The sequence below is a fragment of the Microchirus variegatus genome, assembly GCF_963457635.1.
Source record: "Microchirus variegatus genome assembly, chromosome: 16".
In the NCBI taxonomy this organism is placed as follows: Eukaryota; Metazoa; Chordata; class Actinopteri; order Pleuronectiformes; family Soleidae; genus Microchirus; species Microchirus variegatus.
The window spans coordinates 25741073-25768594 of NC_139817.1; the positions used below are offsets into that span (position 1 = coordinate 25741073).

General features: G+C 41.5%; 2 protein-coding genes across 2 annotated transcripts; one reads left to right on the forward strand and one right to left on the reverse strand.

Annotated features, from left to right (window-relative positions):
• Positions 1-3137: 3137 nt before the first annotated feature.
• LOC310938296 (ETS domain-containing protein Elk-3-like) lies at positions 3138-9911 on the reverse strand. The gene is made up of 5 exons (XM_083902788.1): positions 9735-9911; positions 6856-7079; positions 5987-6682; positions 5093-5221; positions 3138-4841 (listed from the first exon to the last, which is right to left on the reverse strand). The coding sequence occupies exons 2-5, from the start codon at positions 7060-7062 to the stop codon at positions 4746-4748; spliced, it is 1128 nt and encodes a 375-aa protein (XP_083758914.1). The 5' UTR covers positions 7063-7079; positions 9735-9911; the 3' UTR covers positions 3138-4745.
• Positions 9912-10823: 912 nt separating this feature from the next.
• On the forward strand, positions 10824-21478 carry hcfc2 (host cell factor C2; the record flags this gene model as incomplete). Its single annotated transcript, XM_083902455.1, has 16 exons — positions 10824-10989; positions 12213-12361; positions 12455-12615; positions 12701-12903; positions 14240-14324; positions 14403-14506; positions 14642-14872; positions 15527-15730; positions 15872-15945; positions 17717-17831; positions 17981-18037; positions 18133-18290; positions 18399-18593; positions 20108-20405; positions 20504-20576; positions 20677-21478. The coding sequence occupies 16 exons, from the start codon at positions 10824-10826 to the stop codon at positions 20684-20686; spliced, it is 2283 nt and encodes a 760-aa protein (XP_083758581.1). The 3' UTR covers positions 20687-21478.
• Positions 21479-27522: the final 6044 nt, after the last annotated feature.

Genomic DNA, 27522 nt, shown 5'->3' on the forward strand with positions numbered 1-27522 from the left:
CGTGTGCGTGTGCGTGCGCAGTCCAACAGTCGTAAACTTACCGTTTGCTTTGTTTCACTTCCTCTGACGTTGTTGACGCTGTGACTCAATTTGTTGTTGTTGTTGTTGTTGTGAATGGAGACGCTTCACTTCCTGCTCCTTTGTTCATGTAAATATGTACACACACACACACACACACACACATATATATATATATATATTTATATATTTGGAGGTTATTCTTTGAGCTTCCATGACCCTTGACCTCCACAGTATTTACAGACACAGACAGACAGTCCTGCTGTTGTGTCTGTGTGTGTGTGTTCTCAGAGGACCAGACCAGACCAGACCAAACCAGACCAGACCAAACCAAACCAGACTAAACCAGACCAAATCAGACCAGACCAGACCAGACAGGACCAGAGTCAGTCCAGTTTGACTGTGTTTAAACTGAAGGTTAAAGAAGCACAGAGTTCAGTCAAAGTGAAGCTGAAACAAACATAGATTCTTCTTTTCAAACATTCTGGAGGAAAACGAGCAGAAAACACAGATAAAAAAAAAGGACAGGAAGTTGTGTATTCTCTCACAGGAAGTCATGTATTCTCTCACAGGAAGTCGTGTATTCTCTCACAGGAAGTCGTGTATTCTCTCACAGGAAGTCATGTATTCTCTCACAGGAAGTCAGGCGGGTTAGCCTGGATCAGGGTGGGTTAGCCTGGATGGGGCTGGGATGATAAAAATCAAAATGGTTGTTCTCCACTCGCCACTTTCTCTCTCCAGCTTTTTAGACACAAGATGGAAAGGAAAAAAGATTTCAAATTGAAATGTAAGATTTAGCTGCTACAGCTAACGCAAGAGTTAAGATCAGTCAAACCTCACTACAGTCGTGGACTTTGCATCCGTGATTCATTCGGAAAAATGGTTCGGTCCATTTCTATGACAGAATGCATTGCCATGAAAAGCTATTTCTTCTTAGCTGAATGTTCTCCACACGACTCTTCCACACTAGCCGTATCTTACATGTGTTAGCTAAAGATGCTATCTAAATAGCTCTTCAGTTTACACTTCTAGTGCATCTTTTCAGACATTTTATCTAAATTATTTCAGAAGTGTGTTTGACGGCCATTTTTAAACCGTAAAGGCGCCATCTGTAAGAATGTGGCCAAAAACGGTTACTACACTCAAATTCAAAATCCCGAGGTCTTTTGCGTTTGGTTTTCTCCGTCATTGTAGCTCAGACGTAACTGGCAACTGAGACTCTACTGACATGATTTGCAGTCTGCAAAAAAACATTTTTTTAATGCAAATATTTTGTCTGTTGTTGGTGAGTTCAGTTTGTTATGAACATCATTCCTGAGTCTCTGTGACATTTTATATTATATATTTTATATTTTATACGAGGATTTTATGATTTATTACGTAATGCACCTTTAAATCCACCTGTCGAGCAACAGCAGATGTAAATTAGCCTTTGGCTAAAATCTGGCATATTTACATGTAAACATTCATTAATGTGCTGAAATGTACACATCCCTCTTAAATAAGTCAAATAAAGAAAGAGATGAACTTGTTTCTTAGACTGAATCAAAGCTGCTCTTTTAAAGCTAAGCTAACGAGTCGTGAGACGAGTTTCACTCCGTCACTGATCAGCCTCACGAGGAGATAAACCCACAAAGTAACGATGACAGTGAATCAGTTTCTGCAGCGACCACAGACTGTACATGATGTTGTGAGAGGGTTGTGAGAGGGTTGTGAGAGGGCTGTGAGAGGGTTCTCCTGATGCAGCAACAACAACAACAACGACGTTTAAAGTTCTCTGTCTGAGGAGAACGTACTGAAAGTGAAGCTCCATAAAGTCATGAATAAGTGAGATTATCAGTGTAATCTGGACGTCATGGACACAGTTTGCAGTGAATGGTGCAATAATCTTTGTTTCTATTTGTTCAAACTTTTTCGACGTTTAAAGCTGAATATATGAGTTTATATTGCAGTAGGTTACAGTAGAATAATGGACGTGTTGTCCTGAGAAAAACTGACAAAAACATCCCATAATGAAAGGCCAGATTGTACCACAGTCAGAGACCAAGTATTGATTTAAAACTTTTTGATACGATTTCTATCTATATTTATATTTGGACTGTGATACTGAGTCCTGAAAATACTCTTTTGATACCAATGTTATTCAAACACATGATGGTCCTCTGCTCTCTCTGATCACATTAACAGTCTGATGGAGTGAAACCAAACACCTCTTTGATATTTGGTGATTCAGAGGAGATTCAGCGCTCAGTCCACAGCACAAAGGTGTTGAAGGTGGTGACACAGATTAAGATTATTCCACTGTTAAAACACTCAAACTGTGTCTCTGTTCACTGTAATTGTTCAGCAGAGGATTTCTACGATGTTCAATGTTTATCATTGGAAAACTGTACTTTTTTCAAATTGTTGAATGACCTGGATTTATGTGAACATGTCTGAGCGCCAGTGTGTGTGTGTGTTCTTGTACTTGCTGTATACTGAGGACCAGTGAGGGGTTTTAACCAACAAAGTGAGGTCATTTTTACAAAGTGAGGACATTTTGTCCGGTCCTCACTTTGTCTTCATTTAAATCACTTCCTTAGGTTGTAAACATGTTATACTCTGTTTTTAACACAGATCCTCAATTTGGTATAAAAACCCATTTTCCAGCCCTGGTGTTTCACACACTTTTTGCTCTGGGGCTCCACCTGCAGACATGTTATGGTACTGCACCCAGTCTTTCTTTATAGATGTCATTCATGAAGTAGATATTTGTAATTGTGTTGATTTATAAAGTGGAAATGCTGGTCCTCACTTTGACAGCACTTTTTACGTGGTCCTCAGTATGCAGCAAGTACAAGAGTGTGTGTGTGTGTGTGTGTGTGCCTGGTGCATTGAAGGCCTGCTGTGTCTCTGAAACACTGAGCTGCCGATGAACACAACGTGGTGTGTGACTCTTTTTACTGGAACTATTTATTTCTCATAACCATTGAAAGTAAATTGAATCTGTTTCATAAACAGTGTGTGTGTGGGTGTGTAGTTATTCTCCAGTGTGTCGTCTCTCCAGGAAACTCAGTCGTTTTATTTAAACAAGTTTTCTTTCTGAATAAAACAATAACACTTCGGTTAATCTCTTTATATAAAAATAATAACCAGGAACCATTTTACAAAAAACACTTTAGTGCAGTTTAGACCTGGAGTGTCTGTTACAGTCTTGTTTTAAAGCTGAATACACACACTTATACACTTACACACTTACACACACTAGTGAAGGCACGGCTGGTACAGTTAAGGTGTAAAATCACAGTGCATTTAAAAACAAAAGCAAGAGACTGAGACGTAAATAAAGGTCTGTGCTCTGACAGCAGCTGCTCTGTCAGGAGTTTGTGAAGCTGTCGTCACTAAATATCATCACATACTGTGTGAAAGGACGTCAATCATCATCAATCTTCATTTGTTCACAGACGACAGGTTAGATATGAGTGCAGGTCGAGTCGATGAGATGGGTTAGGGTTAGGGTTTCACGTCTGAAATCTATAAAAACCAGAGATAAAGTTTGAATCCAGGTGTCTTTACTGGCTCTTGAAGCCTGTAGCGTCTAACTCTTTAAATCTGCTCCCAGTTACAGCATCAAATTTAGATTTTGAAAATGGATCTTGTTTGACTTCAGGCTCAGACGCTTGACGACAAGATCTGAAGCTACAGTTGGTTCAGGTTCTGCTCAAAGGCAGAGTCAGTCCAAAGTCTGGAGCCTTCAGTTAGCATCAGAAGTCAAAAAGACGCTGAGTTTCTCCATCGTGAGCGAAAACTCTGAACTCTAAAAACATGTCGGTCCAAAATGGTTAAAACAATTCATACAATCAGGTGATTTTACAAAAAAAAAACACCTTAATTTACATAAATGACCTTTAAAGTTACAAAGCAGAATAAAAATATCTGGTTCTGACTAAAGATGAGAAAAAGCGTTAAATGTTGCACTGAAAATATATAAATATAAAGTAAACAAACAGAACCAGTCGTTCATCTTAGAAATAAACTCTTTTCATGACCGCGTTACAATAACAACCTGAGAAAAGCTTTAGAATTAGGTCATTAATCATTATTTTTAACATTAAGGAATTATAAGATTGATCTGAGCTCATTATTTCCTGTTTCTGTTCGCTATCTATTAACTGAATGAATATATAAATGGTAAACTGTGAAGAATTAGTTCTTGTTTATTTACATACTTTACAAGTTTGTAACTCATAAATCGAACCATTTATGACGCTATAAATGGTGCTAAAGGCTTCACAATACCATTTATACATTTATGTGGGCTCACTATTTGGCAAGCACCAAATCACTGTTGCAATGACCTGATTACAAAGCATTTCTAAGGACAGTCTGATTGTAAAGTGGTGCTGTGCGCCTTTATTATTGTCAATCTCACTTGTTAATCTCATCATTTCATGACAAGTATTTCCTCTGATCCACATTACGTGAGTGAGATTAAAATAATAAAAGTACAGGTTTGTATCGTCAAATAGAACGAGATTAAATCAACGATGAGACGACGAGCTCATGGTCACGAGAATCAGAGAAATAGAAAATACTCTCAGAGAGCGACGCTTCAGAGTCAAGCTCCTGTTTAGAAACAGGTCTCAAAGCCTGCTGGACCTGGACCTGGACCTGGACCTGGACCTGGACCTGGACCTGGACCTGGACCTGGACCGGCTCAGTCTGGTTTGGCCCGGGTCTCTCTCACATCAGGACTTGTGGACACTTGGAGACAACAGCAGTGGACTGGGCGCATCCAAAGTGGGCAAAGGCAGCAGGACTGGTCCATTCAACAGTGAAGGGAACTGCAGGAGAGAGGGGTAAGTTAGAGTGGACCATCTGTGATGTAGAGGGGTAAGAGTTAGAGTTAGAGTGGACCATCTGTGATGTAGAGTTTTAGGGTTAGGGTTAACCCTAAAACTCCCCCCCCCCCCCACAGGAAACATCTGTGGTTTATTTTGAAACAGTGAACACACACACACACACACACACACACACACACACACACACACACACACACACACACACACACACACACACACACAGCAGGTTTTACCTGGAACAGGGAGGCGTGGCTGTGAAGCTGAGCTGGACTGAGAGGTCCTGGTCCCACTGGACTCAGACTGGACCAGAAGTGGATGTTGGAGATCAGAGAACTGGGAGAGAGCAGCAGACCAGAGGGAGTCTACACAAACACAAGAGGATGAAGCATCACAGAGTCAGTAACACTCCACAGTCTGCACAGACACAAGACCTCAGAACAGACCATTTGTACATGTGAACGTTAGTCAGGAAGCTGTGTTGAATATAAGGTTTCTTCTTCTTCATTGTCCATAACTGCACAGTAAGATCTTTTTTGTCTTGATGGACGAATGTGTTTTAACTCTTTTACTTTGAGATGAGAACGTTCTATTCAGACTGATTTCTGACCACTTTACTGTCTTTTATGTTCTTTTAACCCTAAAACACTTTGCTGGAACCTGGTTCTCCCAGTTTGAATGTGTTCTTTTCCTTTGAGCCGATGACTCAGATCATCTCATGATTTCATGGCTTTGTCTGAATTATCAGGAAAATCACGCTGATCCATCAACAACACACTGACGTACTGCGATGCTTTGGTTTTGCTCTGTCGTCCAAAGTAAGAAGACCTTTGTTTGTGACTGCACTGCATCATGGTGAGGTTTAACGTACACACACACACGGACACACACACGCACACACACACACAGTCTGGATGCAGTCAGACGGTCCTGGTTTGGTCAGTATGTTGTTGCCAGTGAATCAGGAGCTGAAGAACACATGGCTTCACTTATCAACCTCCTCCCTCTTTAGTCTCCTCCTTTCTTTCCACTCACCTACATTTCTTCTTCTTCCTCCTCCTCTTCTTCCTCTTCCCACACCTACAAACTGATTCCCTGAGTTACTTGATAGAACATAATAACTGTGGTACCTGTGCCGTGAGGAAGGCCGGGGTCAGCGACCCTGAAGGCAGCGCCGGGCTGTTGAGGGCGATGGAGACGAGGTCACTTCCTGTCAGGAGGAGGGAGTGGGCGGAGATATCCAGGTCTCTGGGTTTCCTGGTCTTGGAGGCGTTCCCACAGCTGACCAAGCCCCGCCTCTCTGGCGTGGTGGTCCTCTGTGACCACGCCCTCTGACCTGAGGACAGGTTTAAGGGTTGAACGCTCTGCTCTGACTCCTCACTGTCTGTGCTTTGACACCGCTGCCTCCATGTTGTGTGGGCGGGGCTTAGCTGCGGGGAGGAGGAGCCGGAGGAGGAGGAGGAGGAGGAGCGGATGTGTCCAGGGGACAGCTTGGAGGAGGTGTCAGTGGATGGGGGCGGGGTTGGCGGGAGGGAGGAGTGGCCACGGTTAGTGATGAAGCGGATGACAGAGGAAGTGTCGTCATGGCGATCAGGCCTGGCCTCCATGTTGGCGTGAGGTCGGTGCAGGGAGCTGACGCTGAAGGACGAGTACAGTCCAGAGTGGACCTGTTCATTCCTGCCCATGACCACTTCCTGGTCTTCAGCCTCAGGGTCTGACGTCACCCCCCCGCTGTCCTCCACCATGGAAGGGTCCATCTTCAGGATCTCAGGGAAGGACACAAACTTGTAGACGAACTTCTGGCCAATCACCTTCTTGATGATGTTCTGCAAACATTTGAGATTTGTGACTGAGGATGTGATTCATCATCTTATTGATCTTATTCTCCATACTGTATAGAAAATAACCAGAGAGACAGTAGGTAAACACTACTACACTACAGTACTTTAAACTGTGAAGACCACTAACACGACGTTCTGAAGGTGTTACCTTACCATACCTTGTCGTAGTAGTAGCGCAGGGCTCGGCTCAGTTTGTCGTAGTTCATGTTGGTCTTGTTCTTGCGTAAACCCCACAGTTTGGCCACGTCCTCCGACTTGAGCAGCTTGAACTCGCCGTCGTTGGACGTCCAGCAGATGATGTGTTTGTGACTTTGGTCGAGGAGAAGCTGCAGCAGGAACTGCCAGAGCGTGATGGAGCTCTCCATGATGGGGGGGGGGACACCTGGACAGAACCATCATTATCAGAAAGGCTTTCAAACATCTATTCATCGAGCAGCTACTCCTATGCCTGATGGGAAATGTGATCCTAGTTTGGAGTTTTAACATTTAAACAAGCTGTCGACATGACTTTGACGTGTAAACATCTGCAATCACATTGTTTGGGGTTGTGTTTGTTTCTTTGTTTAGTCTCAACCAAACTAACTGTTTCTGTTGTTTACTCAGTGCTGGGTTAGCTTTAGTTAGCTTTAGTTAGCTGGTCAGTGAGTGATGTCTGTAAACTGTAGACTTAGGTGAGTTCATGTCTGTGTGACCTAGTGCAATTCTTTGATTTGTTTGGTTCACATAAAAACTGTATATTGATCGACGACTGATTGATTCTATTTCATTTTTCTTATTAACAGATCTTGTTCTTTTTCTTGTGAACGACAAAGCTAACACTTTTACTTTGAAATGGTGTGCAATGTCATCCTGAATATTCTCAATTTGCAATATCATGATGGATTATCAAGATATCATTTTAATATCAAATCACTGAACTGCTTCTTCTTTCACATGACTGGCCCCGCCCCTTCCTGGCCCCGCCCCTTCCTGGCCTCGAGGTCATTTAGAGGTAAACAGTTGAAATGACTGACAGTCTGATTATTCCCACACGCTCTCATTTCAAATCCTTGGTCCATGTTAATTTAGTGAAGGATGTATTGTTTAAATCAGAGGTCACTGTCAGCTGACAATATGATTGTAGTCATAACTTGTCTCAGGCTGCAGGATGAAGACGACTCTGACTCAGACCTTTAATCATATTACATTCTTTCATATATTATTCATAGACTCCACTTTTCCCTGAAGACGAGTAGATGATGAGAAACTTTCATCGCTGGTGTCGTCTGTTACTAAAGAAGAGAGAGAGAAGGTTTTCAGATGTTTCCATGGTGATGGAGCAGGATGTGGTCAGTGACCTCATGTGTTTACCTGTACATCATATGACTGACTCGTGTCTCATTGACAACAGGAGCACAAACCTGTTGACTGCCAAAGGAATAAAAAACAACAACAAAGTAATAATAAAGAGTCTATAGATGATGTACAACCATGACAACAGAGATGTTACACTGTCATCTGATATCTCCATGGCAACAACTGTACTTCTGCATCCACAGGGGAAGGATTTCACATGTGTTAATGTTACTGTTATGTTAGTGAGCTGCTGTGTAGTTACAGTAACACTGTGTAGTTACAGTAACACTGTAGTTACAGTAACGCTGTAGTCAGTAACACTGTGTAGTTACACTAACACTGTAGTTACACTAACACTGTAGTTACAGTAACACTGTAGTCAGTAACACTGTGTAGTTACAGTAACACTGTAGTTACAGTAACGTTGTAGTCAGTAACACTGTGTAGTTACACTAACACTGTAGTTACAGTAACGCTGTAGTCAGTAACACTGTGTAGTTACAGTAACACTGTAGTTGAGCTCTGATCACTGTGAACACACCGTTAGTGCATCTGTCACTATTTCACTGTCTGTCTGAGAGGAAACCAACAACCAACAGAGAGAGGAAGTCTATGTGGTTAAACAATAAGCTGCTGACACACACACACACACATGGTTGTGTGTGTGTGTGTGTGTGTGTGTGTTCATTGAAGAACAGTGGTGCCTGCTGTCTGTCTAAATGAGGACTTCCTGTCATTCAGGTTCAGGGGTGTCTTTCCCGGAGAAAAGATTTGCTCTACCTCTGAGGGAGGGAGGACTTCCTGTCACCGGGAACCACCAGGAACACACACACACACACACACACACATATTTGTATTAAGGTTAGTTATTGGTAACACCATAGATAGATAGATAGACCCTGTATTTAGTGTAAAAATAGAAAATAGCAGAAAACATTGATTTACAGTCTGAACTTCCAGAATAAAAGCAGTCTGGTGCTCTCGTCCTCAGAATTGCATCTTGGGAGTTTGACAGTCTATGAACTCTGGCTCTCTCTCTCTCTCTCTCACTCTCACTCTCTCCACATAAGCTCAAATGTCCTCTGGACAAACTTCATTCCAGCAGCAACAAACCTAACTGTCCATGAGATAACTGTTGATTTTCTTCATATTCTGCAACTGTATGTGTATGCATGCGTGTGTGTGTGCGTGCGTGTGTGTGTGTGTTTGGAGGAGGGGTCTGCTGGAACTCAAATAGTTCTTTGTTTTGCACCAATGACTCATTTTCAAGATGTTGTCTGCTGCCAGCTTTAATCCGGAAGCGCACGGCAATTAGTCTGCGAGGTCCAGACAAACCAGAAAGTCTACTCCTGGATTTTAAAGGAGCCACGCGGATTTCTCCCCTCAGGAGCCTCCAAACTAACCTTATTATTTTTTATTTCATTATGCACTGCCTCATAATCTCTCTTAACCTAACTGGAACAACTTTACGCATTAAAGCTGTGCCAAAGCGGAACTTCGACACCTTTTACGCACAGCTGGCGCGCGTTTTTTACGCGCAGCACAAACACTTCACCTAATGTGTTTTCATGTTAAGACTGGATATGTGACCTTAGACCACATCAACAACAGCGAACACACATTCTGTCTCTCCATTACGCACGTGCGCGCGCGCGCACAGTTGACTCCAGAAAGTTGCTGACAGAAGGAAACATGGACTTACCCAGATGTGGACGAGCCTCTGTCCGTGTTTCCGTCTCACAGCGGGGAAGAGTGTGTGTTGTTGTGCGTTGACTCCATGCTCCTGCTGCCGCTGCCGCTCCTGCTCCTGCTGCTGATGCCGCTCCTGCTGCCGCTGCCGCTCCTGCTCCTGCTGCTGATGCCGCTCCTGCTGCTTCTCTCTCCCTCAGAGCAGGAAGTAAGGACGCGCAGACAGAGAACCGGCGCACTTCCTCTGGCGCAGTATTCCCGTCTGTAAACACACACACACGCGCGCGCGCAGAGAGAGAGTCTTGTTTCCTGTAACACACCCCTCAGTTAAATCACTCTCTCACGTGCACGGTCTCGAGCCACACCAGCCACGCGCAACGCGCACTCCTCTATCACACGCCTCTTCAACAGTCACCGACAGACACGAGACAAAGCGTTAGTCCTTACTTTACCGTCATAACCACACTTACAATCTTTTAGTTAACCACTTACTCAGAAATGAGGTTATACCTCATCAGGACCAGGTCTGGGTCTGATGAGGACGACTGGTCCTGACAAGGTCAGTGTTTCTGACAGACCTGAGGTCCTGAAGAGCGAACAAACACACACTTCTTGACAATGACGTCATTGTCTTCCTGCTCAGCAGGAGGGGTTCCTGCACGCGCGCGCACACACACACACACACACACACACACACACACACACACACACACACACACACACACACACGCACACAGAGTAAAGTTTGGACTTTTCATTTATTTTTCAGATTATTTGTGATAATATTGTTTATATGTTTATTTAAGGCACCATCACAGTCTCATAGAAGGTAGTGATCAGTAACAGAAGATAAAATGATTCACAACAACACGACTCTTTTTATGATCAGTCACAATAAATGTGTCGTTTATTTATTTATAGCGTATTTTATTTATTTAGGAACAACATTCCTTTACATTTGGTCACCTGGTAAACGAGGCAGAGTGAGACGTCTCTCTCGCTCTCTGTTACGGGATCTCTGTTGCCCCTCTGGCCCCGCCCACGTCTTTGAAACACCGACAGCGCCAAACTTAGGCTCCGCCCCCTGACCCGCGACGGGAAGATGAGCTCCGCTGCAGAAGAGCCGCAATGGCGGAAAGTGCACTCTGTGGCGGGGGTGATACCGCGCTCCAGACACGGACACCGAGCCGCAGCGATACGAGAGCTCATTGTCGTGTTTGGTGGCGGAAACGAAGGGATATCGGAGGACCTCCATGTCTACAACACTGGTAAGCTAACGTTAGCCGAACGCTAGCTAGCTACCTCAACTAGCGGCTAATGTTTTTAGCATGCAAATGAGTGGGAAACGAACCACGCTAACGAGCTCTCTGCTAACGAGCTGTGACTCTTTACCGGCGTCACCGCGGACACTGTGATACGGGTTAGTTGTTAGCTAGTTAGGTGAGTTTTTAGCCTTACTGAAGCTCACTAGCTAGCTTCAGTGAATCACTGTCCATGTTCATTGTTATGTTGAGAGGTAAAAGATAATGAAGATCCCGTGGTGCCACAGTTTGACCCCTTTAGCTATAACTAAGAACAACTGCACACATTTCAAACACTGTGACTCATTCTCGTAGTTATTAGATGTAGTTTAATTGCGTTTTACAACACAACTGTTTTTATCTGAGAGCGAAAACTCTCTCACATTTGACAAAGTTTAAGTTTTATTGTTTTCGTTTCATTCTAATATTTTACTCCTTATTCTCTGTATAGCCATGTCCTTCTATTTTAGTCTTTAAACTAACACGTTATTCCCATTCATTGTATAGCAGTGAAGTATATATTGTATATCATATTTATATTAAACTGTTTGAATAATATATTTGTAGTAATAAGTATAACATAGCTTATTCTATATCTTACATTTGGACTGTTTTCTGTGTGTGACACTGCAGTAACACATGAACTTTAGTGTCTGCACTGCAGTTGTGCCTCTGGTGAAGGGCTTGTGCTTGAACGAGTGCTGAAACGATTAATCGATGAATCAATGACTAAATTAATCGTCAACTATTTTGATAATCGATAATCGGTTTGAAGCTTTTTTTGATTTCTGATTGTTTTAGCTTCTTAAATGTGAATATTTTCTTGGTTTCTTTGCTCCACATAAACAAAGAAATCATTAAAACTGAATCATTTTGGTTTGTCAACAAAACAAAGACATTCAAGAACATCATAATTTCCAGCTTTGATAAACACTGATCAACGTTTTTTAACATTTTATGGACCAAACGATTCATCGAGAAAATAATCGACAGATTAATCTATTACGAAAATAATCGTTAGTTGCAGTTCCAGCTTCATCGTCAGTAACTGATGTGCAGGCATTTCCTGCCTTTTAAGGCTTATGTTTGCTACTGCACAATAAGCTGCATTTGTAGCAGTTGTTGAACAGGCAGAATAAGCTGGGATGTCATACTGTGTTTAATGACCACACTCATGCACATGTTCCCAGTGTCAAAGCAGTGGTTTCTGCCTGCTGTGAGGGGGGACATCCCACCTGGCTGTGCTGCCCATGGCTTTGTTTGTGAAGGCACTCGAATACTGGTGTTTGGTGGCATGGTGGAATATGGCAAATATACTAACAGTGTCTATGAGCTTCAGGTAACGCCGTCGTATTTACTGAATAGTGATTGTAACTATTGGTGGTGTCACGTAGAACATTCTAAATCAGGTCATTTGTCCATTGTGACTCAGGCGAGTCGATGGCTGTGGAAAAAGCTGAAGCCCAGAGCACCCAGGAATGGTTCCCCTCCCTGCCCTCGAATTGGACACAGCTTCACTCTTGTGGGTAATAAATGTTACATGTTTGGAGGGCTGGCCAATGACAGCGAAGACCCCAATGGCAACGTACCAAGGTAATGTGTAAACGTCAACCGTTACTGCTAAATGCAAAACAGGCGTCCAGTGACTTGAACAAGAGTAACATGTGGACTGTCTCAGGTACCTGGGTGACCTTTATGAGCTGGAGCTTCAGTCGGTATCAGGTGCGAGAGGCTGGAACATCCCAGATACAAAAGGCAGAGGTCCTTCAGCACGGGAGTCTCACAGCTCAGTGGCCTACACTGGGCTAACTTCTTCCAAGCTCTATATTTTTGGAGGGATGCAAGGAACCCGGTTAAACGACCTCTGGCAGCTTGATCTTGGTAAGATACTTTTTTGATATGAACGGACGATTCAAAAAATAACTCTTTTTCTTCCATAAAGTCCTACTATGAGGATGGCTGTGGTTGGTTCATTTTACCACCTCTTTGTAACTGTGGAAAATATCTGTTTGGGATATTTAATATTTTATTAATGGCCTGGGGATTTTTTTTTTGCTCACAAAGACGAGGCATATTTTTACATTTTTAAACCTGCTCGACTGATACTTTATGTCCTAGTATGGGCGTTACTGGGAGTTGATTGTGATTTATAAGGGGAAACAAGTATTTATATGTGTGAGTGCTTTCTGTATTTTGTATGTGTGCCAACCTTTCAGGCGTACCTACTCGGGCTGTAACGATACACAAACTCACCATTCGATTTGTATCACGATTTTTGACCCACGGTTCGATACATTCCACAATTTTTTTAAAATTTAAAAAACATTTTATTTAAACAACATTTACTGATATAGCAACTTAATGTAACATTTAATAACAATATTTTGGAACACTGTGAACAGATTTGAACATAAATAAATAACCAAAGATTTCTCTCTTTTCTGTAACAAAATAATACTGTTGAAAAATACAAAGTAAATGATCAATCAGACTGGGATTTGTCCCCAAAGCATGCTGGGAAGTGTAGTTCTTAATGAGAAATAACTTGTTTTGATAAACAGCAAAGGTAAGACAACATTTCTGCTTGTATGTCTTGAAAGTCAGTTGTTGTTTTGCTCTTATTTTGGGGCTGGATCTGTAAATCTTGTTGGTAGAGTGATAAAAATCTGTGAATTCTCCTTGTTTACATAATCACGCTGACGCTCCGGTGACGCTTTTCAATGTGTGCTCTGGAACGGGTTTTTTCCGCTCCTGCTGGTTTGATCCTTCGGTGTTTTAACTGTGTCAGGTGGAATAAGAATGGTTTATATGAGCTTTTAGCTGAGTTTCTGACCTTTCTGTGGGTATGCAGCATGTCTGTGTTTGTTAAAGTTAGACATGGTTTTATGATGCTTTTGTCGCTGCGTCTGACGCTGCCCTCAGTAAAGAAGAGATTAATGATTAAAAAACATAACGCGTTAATGATGACTGTAATTAATTCATCACAATTAAAGTGATAATTTGACACCCTAATAAAAATAGGTTTGGTAGCAATAACAGCTCAAATCATGTGACTGACTGGAAAAATAACTGGGAGTTAGAAAGAGCGTTTCACCATTCTGTTTTCTCAGACAGGTTCGTGGCTCTGAGTATCGCGATTTGGATACGCATATCGTTACAGACCTAGTACCTACACACAGTCTTATAAGTGAGATCCCTTCATTTGTCTCTCTTTCAGACACAATGGTGTGGTCCATTCCTGAAACAAAAGGCTGCATGCCGCTTCCCAGAAGCCTTCACTCTGCCAATGTTATTGGAAACAAGTATGGAGTATTTGCTTTTGCCACCCCTGTATATGTATTTGAGACTAGATTTGAAGAACGGTGTCCCTCTGTCTCCAGGATGTATGTGTTTGGGGGCTGGATTCCTGTTTCAGAATCGGACGACCACAATGCTTTAGGAACCAAGTGGATTTGCACCAATTCTTTAAATGTGCTCAACCTGGGTACGTACTACATCATTTGTTGATTATGGTGATTTTTCTTTTTTTGATGTTATCTTTACAGATAGTATATTCTTTAATATGAAAGCATATTTTTAATTGGCCAATGGGCTGTGGATGACTTCACTCTTACTACAGAAACTATGAGTTGGCAGAACCTGGGCCCAGAAGAGCAGGATGACATTGAAACCCAGCTCCAGAGTCAGGGACCTCAGAGTGACGATCCTTACGCATGTTGGCCCAAATCCAGAGCCGGCCACTGTGCTGCCGCCGTGGGCTCCAGGCTTTACATTTGGAGTGGTCGTGATGGGTATCGCAAGAGCTGGAACTACCAGGTCTGCTGCAAGGATCTGTGGTACCTGGAGACAGGTGAGGACTTGTTCTGGGGGTTGTTCTAAAAAAACATATATACAAAACAGTCATATAGTGTTTCTCAAAGTCAGGGAAGGATGCACTAATGGCAGAATTTCTTAAAAACGGCTTCAATACCTAAAGGACACATGGTTTGCCTCAAATTCTGGACTGGGATGGACTCGGTTATTATTATTTGCATGAGTTCATGTTGTTTCCCTGGCACAGCATAAGTCACATTCCTTTTTAAATGTACTAGAGTGTCAATATACTCTTGGAACTCCCTCAGATAACCAAGGTAACTAGGGTATGAGAATGTACCTTTTTGTGTATAATATTTGCCAAATGAAACCAATACATAAACAACAAAATGAATGTTGTTTTTCACGTTCAAAGTACATGATAACATGTTTACATTTTGTTATTGATTTTTAGTTGTCCAGTTAAAATGAAATGATTGCATCTGTAAAAGCAGTGGGTAATTCACTCCTTCACTCATGCATGCTGTGCTGAGTCTTCTGATGACACAATGACTCACCCTTGCAGCCTGTTTTATGTACGACTTCCCAGAACAGGGAGTCTTTACTGGTCTCAGTAGGAGACTTGGGAGGATCCTTGATTTAGAGAAACTCTCACAGCGTCACTGTACTATATGTTGTATTCTGTCCTCAGATCAACCAGCAACCCCAGAGGCAGTATTACTCATCAAATCCACAGTCAGCATGCTTCATGTGGCGTGGCGCCCCCTGGCTGCGGCTGACTGCTACATCCTTCAGATCCAACCTGTGTGTCCTAAAACTGCAACCAGCAACTCACCTGCCAAACCGGATGAACTCATGCAAACAGGTGGACAAGTGATGAATAAAGATCTTCCTGGTAAGAGAGGCTACATTCTCAAAAAAAGATCATTTCAGAACCAATGAAAAACGCATAGATGAGACGAGACCAGATCATGTTTGTCAGTTTGTAAAACTGGTGTAGAATTGTTGTGATTGTGTTTCACTCTGTATTATTTAGGGGTCCAGTTTTCTCAAGCTGAAAATGAAGGAACCACTAACAGAGAAGAGACTCGATTCTTAACTTCTCCTCAGGTAAATATGTCTGTTATACTCTGCATGTTCTTACACTCCTGCTCCAATATACTAACTGACAAACAGACTACCACACACTGGGTTTCCCCCAGAAAACCTGTTATTATTTATGTTTTATTGTAGGACATTTATGAACAATATTTAAACACCAGCCATAGAGTGTTATAAAAAGACACACTATTGAAATTAAAATAAATTATATGCATTGTTTCACTTAAGTTAAATACTAATTAGGTAATCGACCAGTGAATCTTAAAACAAGCCATGCAATGGTCACATTTAAAAGTAAAATAAATAAATAAGTGTTAGTGCCCCCTCATCTGCCTCATCTGGTGCAGACAAACCACCCTTTTATTTCTGCGCACCGCCCCTGTTCTCTTCTCCCTCTCCTGCGCTGTTTATCGCTCTGCACTTCTGCGTCTCCGAGTGGTCTCTTCCAAAGCAGACTGGATCATTTCTCTACGTGTTTTATCCCCACATAAAAATAATGATCTTAATGACGAGGATGGAGTACAGTCACGATAAAGTGCAGGTGATCCGAGTAGATCTGAGTAAAACGTGGTGACAGACTCTGAAGAGCAGAGCGCACTTTTCATTGTTTTTACTCCGTGGTCTTAATCTTTGTGTAGAAGACGCTTTAATGCTGTAATTAAGGGAATAACAGATGCATCAGATGAGCTGATGTCTTTAGTTAACTGCTCAAAGAGAGAGAATGTTCTCTGGTCTGAACTAGAGCTGAAACGATTATTCGATGAATCGATTATTAATCGATTACTAAATTAATCGCCAACTATTTTGATAATCGATAATCGGTTTGAAGCTTTTTTCATGATCGTCCTGATCGTTTTAGCTTCTTAAATGTGAATATTTCCTTGGTTTCTTTGCTCCACATAAACAAAGAAATCATCAAAACGGAATCATTTTGGTTTGTGGACAAACAAGACATTCGAGAACATCATAATTTCCAGCTTTGACAAACACTGATCAACGTTTTTTAACATTTTCTGACGTTTTATCGACCAAATGATTCATCGATTAATCGAGAAAATAATCGACAGATTAATCGATTACATAAATAATCGTTAGTTGCAGCTCTAGTGTGAAGTGAATGTCGCGGGGAGTTCATAATCCGTCAATAAGTTTTGTGCAAAGAGACTTTCCAGCATTAATAGTTGCTGTTCCACAGTTCACTCGTTGTGTTTCGACCGGCGAATTATCACTGCATCCCTAAATATAACATCTTTATTGACAAGAACGATGTTACCGTAATAATGACGCACTGGATAGTGTGACTTGGGTTTCAATCGGTAACTGTGCGCTGCGCCCCCATGTAATCGGTGCAGCGCCCTTGTTACCCGGTTTAGAAAAATCAGTGGTGTATACATTTTTTAAATTTAAAATAAATAAACAAGCAACACTAAGCCTGGCAGGGGGGAAAGTTATTATAATACACTGGGGGAAACGCTGACACATCTCACATCTCTAAACTCATTGCATTGTTGACCCCAAGTCAACAATGCAATGAAATCATGATTAGAATCATGAATCATGAATCATGATTAGATATTTTCACCAATTGACCACGGAGTGTGAGTGAAGTATTGTTTTCAATGTCTCTTTGTGTCCGTCTTCCTGTTTGTTTGTTTCCACACTTGCACTTGCCAATATGACCAACAGAGGCCGCCAGAGGCTTGTTGCGTGAATGGGGTGAACTCTGCCATCTCCGATTTCCTTGTTAAAGATCTTGCGCTTTAATTTTCTCAAATTTCAGGACACTCTGAAACAGCAGGAAACTAAAGTAAAGTCGTCCAATGGCTCCAAAGAAACAACAGGAGGGAGGTGTGCTGTTAGGAGAGAGTCTGAAGTGTCAGACTCAAAAATCAGCTGTGAGTTAACCCTTAACTGCTGTTTGAGTGACTGATTCAGAGGGTAAAAGTGAGAGCAGGTTTATTAGAACTAACTCTGCTCTGTTCTTACTTTTTGTAAAGTCTTCAGTAACCTTTATTATCTGTGTTTGTCATTGTGTTTGTTGTAGCTGCTGGTCAGGAGACATCAGCACCAGAGGTCAGCAGCTCTACTGGACACCACTCAGGTAATGTTAATGCATCATCATCATCATATATATGCAGTCATAGACTGAAGTTTTCTTATTGACTTTAAAGATAAATGTGTTTTTATTCTTCACAGACAAACCTGTCCCCTCTGACAGTCCAGACGATCAAGCAGTGTGGTTTGATGTCGGTGTGTTTAAAACACTCTTTTCTGAGGTCGCTCACTACTTTCTCCCTGCCGACAGTGACCAGGTTACTTCACCTGTCACCACCCGACTGCTAACTGCTAAAGAGGTAAAAGCCATACATTACATCAGTTCATTTCATCTCTACTTGATGGTATCCAAAGCTTATTACTCAGCCTTGTGCAAATCCCCTCATTCTCTTTTCTTTTCCCATCAGCCCTTTCACAAGAAGCTACCAGGACCTCAGGACTACCAGGGCAGGGAGAAGCAGCAGCTCAGTCCAGGTCAGACCTACAGGTTTAGGGTTGCAGGCATCAACTGCTTTGGCCAGGGAGACTTCAGCCCCATCAGTGAGTTCAAGACCTGCCAACCTGGTTTCCCTGGAGCGCCCTCTGCTGTCAAAATTGCCAAGGTGACATCCCAAGGGAATGCACTCATTTACTGTACGCGATCGATAGTGGAACAAGGGCTTGACTGCATTTATGAAGTGCTGGTCTGAAGGCTCCTATTTCATCTGGAATGTCATCCTCAGATCCAATCACATCTTTATATGTTTCCACCGTGATTATCACGTGATTTGGGGTTTTTCTCCTTGTTAAAATGTTATTTAAGTTGAGCTTTGACTCAGTCAAGCTTCTCTTACTCATGTGTGCACGTCACACCCTAATACACATACAATCATGTTGACATCGGACACATCTGTATAATTAGGCTCATTAACCTCTTCTTCACGGTTGCCCCCGGTAACCATATCTAACTTTAACAAACACAGACATGCTGCATACCCACAGAAAGGTCATGTTTGGTCACCATTCTTATGTTCACCAAACACAGTTAAAACAGCGATGGACCAAACCAGCAGGAGCGAAAAAAAACGTTACACCGCACACATGTAATGTTATGTAAACAAAAAAATCACATGTCGACTGGACAGCGGAGAATCTACAGATTCCAACGGTACCATTTTTATCACTCTACGACCAAGATTCACAGATCCAGCCCCAAAATAAGAGCAAAACAACAACTGACTTTCAAGAAATACAAGCAGAAATGTTGTCTTACCTTTGCTGTTTATCAAAACAAGTTATTTCCACTGGAACAAAACCACTTCTAATGAAGAACTACACTTCCCAGCATGCTTTGGGAACAAATCCCGGTCTAACTGAAGACGCTGCCGAGTCACAGAGTTGTTATTACGCACCGCACAGGGAGCATCGATTTACAGCGTTATCAAAACAAGTTCTTTTTAGACCAATAGTGACATGTAAATAAAATGTAATGGGTTTTTAATAATTTGGTAGCTAAGAAATCTCAAATGGCACAGATGGTGCCAACTGTGCCAAGTGAGAACGCCTAGACATCTCTTTACTAAAACCTCTGTAATTTTACTCTGCTTCACTTCAGTACAGCTCATGTCCACATGTTGTTACATGACCTCCATGTGTTTTTAAGCTCCTACTGCATATTTTAAAGGTGATATTTGCTTTAAAATGCAATATTTTTTTGGGCGAGAGAAAAAAATCCTTCAGTTATGCTGTGTTCCATGTACATTTACTCTGACACAGTGGCATCTACAGTGAAACTTACACCTCTGGTGGAATCTCACAAGTGTTATATTTATTTTGATATCAAGATAATCCACATAGAGCTTGTAACTGCAGAGATTTACTCTATTTAGTTTGGGCATGTCATTTTAGAGCAGGGACTCCAAAAAGAGGGTCAGGGAAGAAGAGCTTAAGAGTATCATTTTGCTCTTGTTCTACTGTGGCGCCCCCTAAAGGGAGAAGCCTGTTATGTTACTGTATTTGAGTCAGATTCCATCACATCAGCTGTGTGCTCACAGGAGACACATTCATTATATGCCCGTTGTATTACTCAGGACAGCAGTTAATAGCAGAAACTCTTAACAGTAACTGTTCTGTGTAGGTCAGTGATTCGGTTCACATCACATGGGAATCCCCGGCCTCTCCTTCAGGACGGATCCTGGAGTATTCCATGTACATGGCAGTGAGGAAAAGCCGCTCCAGCGCCTCAGAGCGTCAGAGTCCGATGGCCTTCATCAGGATTTACAGAGGCATCAAGACGTCCTGCACAGTCAGCTCCACCCACCTGGACAACGCCCACATCGATTGCTCCGCCTCCAACCGACCAGCCGTCGTCTTCCGCATCGCTGCTAAGAACGAACAAGGCTACGGCCCGGCAACGCAGATCCGCTGGATCCAAGGTGCAGGAACTTGTGCTGTTTTACCTTCTGTTCATATTCACACATTTTATTTTGAAGAGATGTCAACTTGCGTCAACTTCCTGTCCCATTCTTTTTAGATCACAGTAAACTGCGAGCATCGGCTTCGAAAGCAGACGGTGGAGCCAAGGATGACCAGGACACTGCTGACAGGTAACAGATCAAACAATGATGGTTTCCACCTTGATTTGAAACTGTTCTTTTTTTCTTTTTTAAATTAATTTGGCTCTTTTATTTTCTTTTTTTCTTGCAGCTCCAGTTGAAAAAAATGTGGTCCAATATTTTTGTGAAAGAGTGCTCTCAGGAAGTCGGCGATGATGTATATTATTTTAGATCTAGATCATTTTGTTAATTTATTTTTCTATGTATTTAATGGTTCCCGTGTACATATATATAGTGTATGTTGATTGGAAACATAACCACTTGACTATTTTACAAATGATTTGTTAATAATAGTAAAACTTGATATGATGGAGCTGCGAGTCATATTTTCAAAGCTTATGCCTTAGCTTTGATGCCTTAGCGCTGACTGAACCTCTGATGTTTTACCACAAGACAGAAGATGTTTCCTTAGCTTTGATCACTTTTCTGACTCCAAACCAAACAGTGAGGTCTTTTTAATGGAATGTAGTTTATAGTCACTTCCTGTTCACATTTTAGTTTCAGCAGATCATTGATCCCAGTTGAACGCATCGCTCGTCCAAAAACACAAAGCAGATTTGGGGAATAGGTCGACTGGACACTGTAAATGTTCAGGGTGTTGTCCTTCACCCATCGCCCTATCAAGGCTGAGCTTGTGTGGAGGATGAAGCAGTAGAAGACTTCAGAGGAGGTTTGTGTGTGTGTGTCCGTTGATCATATGGTTATAACTTCACCTTTTTACATCTTGTTAGAGAGATATTTTTATGAGCTAATTCCATACTTGTGTTTGTTTTATCAAAACACTATCATTGATGATATCGGCTACATTTATTTTACTGTGTCTGGCATTATTAATGTAAACAATCTTTAATCGTTAGCTGTTGGGCTTTTCACATTTAAAGACATTTGTTCATCGCACCAAAGTTTAAGAATTCAGTAGGTGGATTAAGCGCAGTCGCCTCAACGAGGAAAACATGTCACTAATAAAGAAAACAGGAAGTGGTCACTCATTCCTAACCACTCACCTTCACACGTCTCATCTGTAAGACACAGGTTATCAAAGTATATGTGATGTTTGTAATGCAGGTGTTTTCAAATAAAATGAAGTAGCACAACAGTATGTTTATGTCCTGCTTTTTAATAACACGTTAATGAACGACCAGGAGTTGAGTTCACTTCAGTGTGTTCTAGGGGCTTGTGCACAGGCGATGGCACTAACTTGAGAATTTCAGGAGAAAATTGGTTTTGCTTTGTGCATGTTGTTGTTTGTTGTTGTCTGTTGCAAAACTTCACCAGTAAGTGAGTATTATTTCTACGTTGGTGTATTGTAAGGTAACCATGGGCACTGAAGTGTTTATGCTTCATTCTTTTCTAAATCTATGCATTGGGAACACGATCAATGGAAACATCACTAACAATTGCATTTTACAGGGCTACTTAAAGTCCACGTGGTTAGTTTCATGTATCAGATATGCAGTTATGTCAGTGGGGACGTTAAAACGGCAGTTGTATTCACATGCACGCGCCAAAATACACAATAAAAATGAGGATTTAATGAAGTGTATGTCAGAAAAACCCGTGGATGTGTTATACAATTATATATATATCAATCTGCACAGAGCTCCGTCCCTTTGGCTCCGTTCATTCACCACCACAAATGAAAGAGCAGTGGGTGGGTCGTGACGTGACGTCGTGACGTCACGTGACGTAACGTGACCTGACCTAACGTGACGTGACGTCGGTGATTCAAACTCACGGCGGTAATTTTGTGAAAGGCGGAGGAAAAGTTTGACAACAGAAGAAGAACCGGGTTGTACTGGACACACCGAGGTACCGTGAGCCCGGTTCGGCTCCGTGAAACGTGCTGTTTAGACGGAGGTGAGCGTTGTTTTGTTTTACAGTGTTTAACGGTCGTTTATAGACGTTATTGTTGAACCCGCTTATGTTCAAAAAGTCTGGTCCGCATTAATGCGTGATTTGAACTACAATGACAACATTTTAAAGTACTTTTATTTGACCTGTGGTGCGTTCAAGTGCTCTTACATTATAGTGTATTTGACCTGTGGTGCGTTCAAGTGCTCTTACATTATAGTGTATTTGACCTGTGGTGCGTTCAAGCTCTTACATTATAGTGTATTTAAACTCTGGTGCGTTCAAGTGGTGTTACGTTAAAAACAGAATTCTCCATTTTATCACTGGCCTGTCATTTGAATTAAGAAAAGTACTGACAGTCATTTTAACTTCAACTCATCTATTGATCCTTTTCTTCATTAATCGTTGAGTTGTTTAGTCGCTAAAATGTTAGGAAATGTAAATCGTTGTTTGTCATAACTGGAAATGATGATGTTTCTCAGTTTGTAATTATTTATTTGTTATGTGGAGCAAAGAAACCAGAAAATATTCACATCATATTCATCACTGAGTGACAGAATATGAAACATTCATTTATTTATACATGTAATATATGTGTATCAGTAAAAAATAAGATAAAGTTCTGTGTTGATTTGATCAAATTTAAACAAAAACAAAAGTTACCTTTGTGTATTTGTACACGATACAGAAAAAAACAAAAGAAACAACATGAGAGAAAATGACACGCACACTTTGCTCAGGATCAAATTTTCAGGGTTCACACTTTGCACACTAGAGGGCGTCACAAACATGTTTATTTATACATACATTTGTTTCTATTTATCGATTCCTGTATTTATTTGTGTTATGTCAGTGTGTGTGACCATACCGTTAGGCTTATAATACCATAACATTTCAATGTTTCACTATACAACGCCATGAACACATTATTTCATGTGTTAATATGTCGATGCAGATATTTCTGTCTTGATCTATACATTCAGTTAGATAGATATAGATACAGAGCCAGACCCAGAGCTGACAGACCTATAACTCCATGAAAGCATAAATATGGGAGAAGTATATCGTAGAAGGTTTTCTCAAAGAATTCCCCTGAAGAAAAGAGGAAACAAAGAGGCTGTAAATGAGCAGAACAAAGTCATAACATCATCACACATGAAGAGTCTCACCTGACAGAGTGATGTTAACGTTAACCCTGTGCTCAACGTCCTCCTGTTGGACCACACAGCTGAAGCAGTTGGTCTGTGTCTGTGTCACAGTGATGAAGACAGTGGTGTGGTAACGTCCTCGTGTCTCAGAGACTCTTTGACCTTTGGATTTAAGACCTTTGCCTTCACACGTCTGCCACTCTACACTGGGCTGTGATGAAGAACCTCTGACCACACACTGGAGATCCACGCCGGCCTTCGTCACGTTAACAATCCTGCAGACTGGTGCTTGAACGGCTCCTATAAACATGGGAAAAACAATAGAATTCTTATAAACCACTGGTTATCATCGTCCAGACGAAGACAGAAGTTTAACCAGTTTCTGTGGCTCCACTCATCAGTCAAACTATTTTGAATTAGGGCTGGGCAACATACACATATTAGATCTAAATGTGATGACATGAGACAACATCTGGTCTTAGATTTTGAACATGATTTTACGTCATATGTATTATATTGAATATTAAATTGAATTAACCAAAAAATACACTTAATCCTGTTCAGGATTGATTTAAAGATGTTCAATGGGCCCATTTATGTGGCGTGATACATCTCCAGACTCCAGAGTCACAAGATCCTCCAACAAGTTTTTCTTCTTTCTAAAAACAAGATGTAAATCCAGAGGTGATGGAACCTTTTCAGTGGCTGCTCCCAGTCTATACAATGTTTAAAGCTCATAGAGTGGTCCTGTTGCACATATATGTTAGTTATGGAGGTCTACTTACATACATTAACTTGTTTTTATGCTCAAAAACCTCCAAGTTGATGTAAACGAGCCGATTGAAATCTTTCACTTTTTTAGCTGCGATATTTCAGCCATAAATCTCGCCTGAGAAGACAGACTGTCTTGTGATTGGCCAGTACCCGGAAGTGACATTCGGCACACCCGCTCACAGAAGCGCAGCTCCCCCCTCTGGAACAGTGGATGCACACACCGGATGTGCCCGGACTACTGAGAACGCTGTGTTTATTGTAATCTCGGGCTCAGCGAGATCTCTGAAAAAACCCGTAAACACCGGTTCTCCTGAACAGCAGATCCTCCTGCTCCGGGCACGAGGTGTTTCACGAGCGACAGTGTCTTCTGACTCTGGGTCTGACTCTGGGTCAAAGGTCGTCAAAGGGACTGAGGCGGGGAGTCGTGAAGAAGCTATTTTTAAACACTGTTAAAACAATGTTTTGATAATGAGGAGCAGTGCATCCACCGTTCCAGAGGGGGGAGCTGTGCTTCTGACAGCGGGTGTGCTAATTACGCCACTTCGGGGTATTGGCCAACTGTAACGTTGGCTGGCCAATCACAACACAGTCTGTCTTCTGGAGTGAGATTTCAGTCTGAAACAGCACGACTGACGAGAGCTTCAGTGAAGAGAGATTTCTATCGGCTCGTTTACAGCAACTAGGAGGTTTTTGAGCATAAAAACAAGTGAATGTAATATATGTAAGTAGACCTCCATAACTCACATATATGTGCAACAGGACCACTCTATGTGAGCTTTAACTTTAATCACGTAAGAGCAGCTCAGACCTGAGAAACATCGAAGTCCTTCCTGAAAACACACTCTAGAACAACGTTCTACTGCACTGCCTCGTTCTTATCTAATTACATCTGTTTGTTTTTATATGAACGTACTCACCGACGATGAGCTTTGTCCTGGAGCGTTCTAGACGTCCTGGCCTTATTGAGAGGTTGCAGGTGTAAATCCCTGCGTCTTGAATCCTCGTGTCTCTGAGGATCATGGAAGCGTTGCCTTTCTTCAGCTCAGCGTAGAAAAGTGACGCTCGTTTCCTGTTCTGGACACTTTCACTCTGACAACACCACTTGTTCTCAGTGTGATGTCCGAGCTCGTAGAGGATCACGTCTTTACCGTCTTTATTAATCCACTGTACCACCGAGTGTTCCAGGCTCTCTTTGTTTCCAGAAGAACAGTGAAGGACGACGTCTTCCTGCTCCTTGGCGTACGTTCTGGAGACTGGATTAAAAACAACATTTGAACAGAGCAATCAAAACATAATGGAAATGTAACCGATGGGTTTTCTAAACCAGGACACAGGGGGCGCTGAGCCCTGTCTTCGCTGCTCCAGGACTAAAATAAAAACAACAACAACAACAATGTAGTATTGGACACAAACAGATAGTCAAGTTGGCAAAACGTGAAACCTAAGTCTGATTTATTGTGTTGTTTTTACATGGCCTAGGTAATCTAATACATTTATGTTGTGAAAATCACTATCATCTATTTATTTACTCAGATGTTGAATGATTGATTAAAACTGACAGACATTCACGCCTCATAGGATGAGAGGAGTGGCCTCATAATACTGATTATGTCATGTCAGAAAATGTTTAAAAAATGTTAACTGTGTAGCTATACATGTGCGTAAGCTAACATGCATGATTACATATGTAGCTTTTGTTAGCATCACTCTATACTATATGGTTGAATGCTGCTGTTAGCATCTCTTTGAAGAAGCTAACATTCGTATGTAGCTTCTGTTAGCATCACTCTATTCTCTGTATGATTAAATGTGTTGCTACTGTTAGCATCTCTTTGAAAAAGCTAACATTCACGATTAAATGTAGCATGCGTCCATATGATCACTCGGTAAAATATCATTGATATCGTTTATAAAAACTAATAATGGTTAGGAGTACTCAGTTTATCGCTGAATGAATGTGTACGCAGTTGAATGCATAATATTCCTCATTTAAATGGTAAACTGTATAAAATGTTAATATGGCAGCAGCCCTCCATATTGTTCTCTAAAATTCTATTTATTCAGTATTAGGCCAGATGTTTAATGGCTCTTCCGTACTTTCCCAAATGGAAAATAAATAGAAATAAGGAAATGTGCTGTTGACTTATTTACAGTTGTTATACATGAGGAGGTTCAGACCTTTGCTGCGAGGATATCTTAGTAAAGGGATCTTTTTTAATTTTAATTAAATAATCCTGGACGACGTGGAGCAATTTTCCTTCTCATCATATTTTTTACTTTCTTTCAGTCACACTTTTAAGTCGACGTCTCTCTCAGCGAGTGTTGCTGCATCATTAGCTTCTATCTTCATTGTTATGAGAAAATACACATCATCATATGTGAAAGAAGCCACTAAAAATAAATGAAACTTTTCCTCACCTTCATCCTCTTCCTCAGCTCTTGATCCAAAGCAAAACAGAGAACAAACGAGCACCAGTGTGTTTTTAGTAGAAAACTCCATGATCGTAAATATCCTAGTTCAAACTAAACCGGCACTAATTTACTTATTAATTAACTCAGGCTACGTCATCCAAGGTTAAGTTAAGTGCAAAGTGGATAAAAACAAACCACTCCTTTGGCTGCGTTCATTACTGTGAAACTCAAGATAACACCTATCTGACACACACACACACACACACACACACACACACACTCACACACACACACACTCTCACACACACACACGGGATGATTATTTTCGGTTTCAAAAAGCCAGTTCAGATTAACTCAGTTACCATGACAACATACTCTGTGAACCTAACTCTGAGTCAGTTACCATGACAACATATTCTGTGAACCTAACTCTGAGTCAGTTACCATGACAACATACTCTGTGAACCTAACTGAGTCAGTTACCATGACAACATATTCTGTGAACCTAACTGAGTCAGTTACCATGACAACATACTCTGTGAACCTAACTGAGTCAGTTACCATGACAACATACTCTGTGAACCCTAACCCTAACCCTGAGGTGCAGATACTCCTTTAGCCAAAAGTACTTTATTCAAGTGTACTACGAGTATGTTATACTTATTTTATACTAAAACTGAGGCAGCATACTTGGTTTACTTTTATATACTTAAGAATAGTATACTGAAAAGTATAAACAAAAGTCTAAGACT

Coding starts and splice junctions, on each gene's coding strand:
- LOC310938296 (XM_083902788.1), bottom strand. CDS start 7,062: ATGGAGAGCTCCATCACGCTCTGGCAGTTCCTGCTGCAGCTTCTCCTC. Junction 6,683..6,855: donor TGCGCTACTACTACGACAAG/GTATGGTAAGGT, acceptor AAATGTTTGCAG/AACATCATCAAGAAGGTGAT. Junction 4,842..5,092: donor GCCACGCCTCCCTGTTCCAG/GTAAAACCTGCT, acceptor TCTCTCCTGCAG/TTCCCTTCACTGTTGAATGG.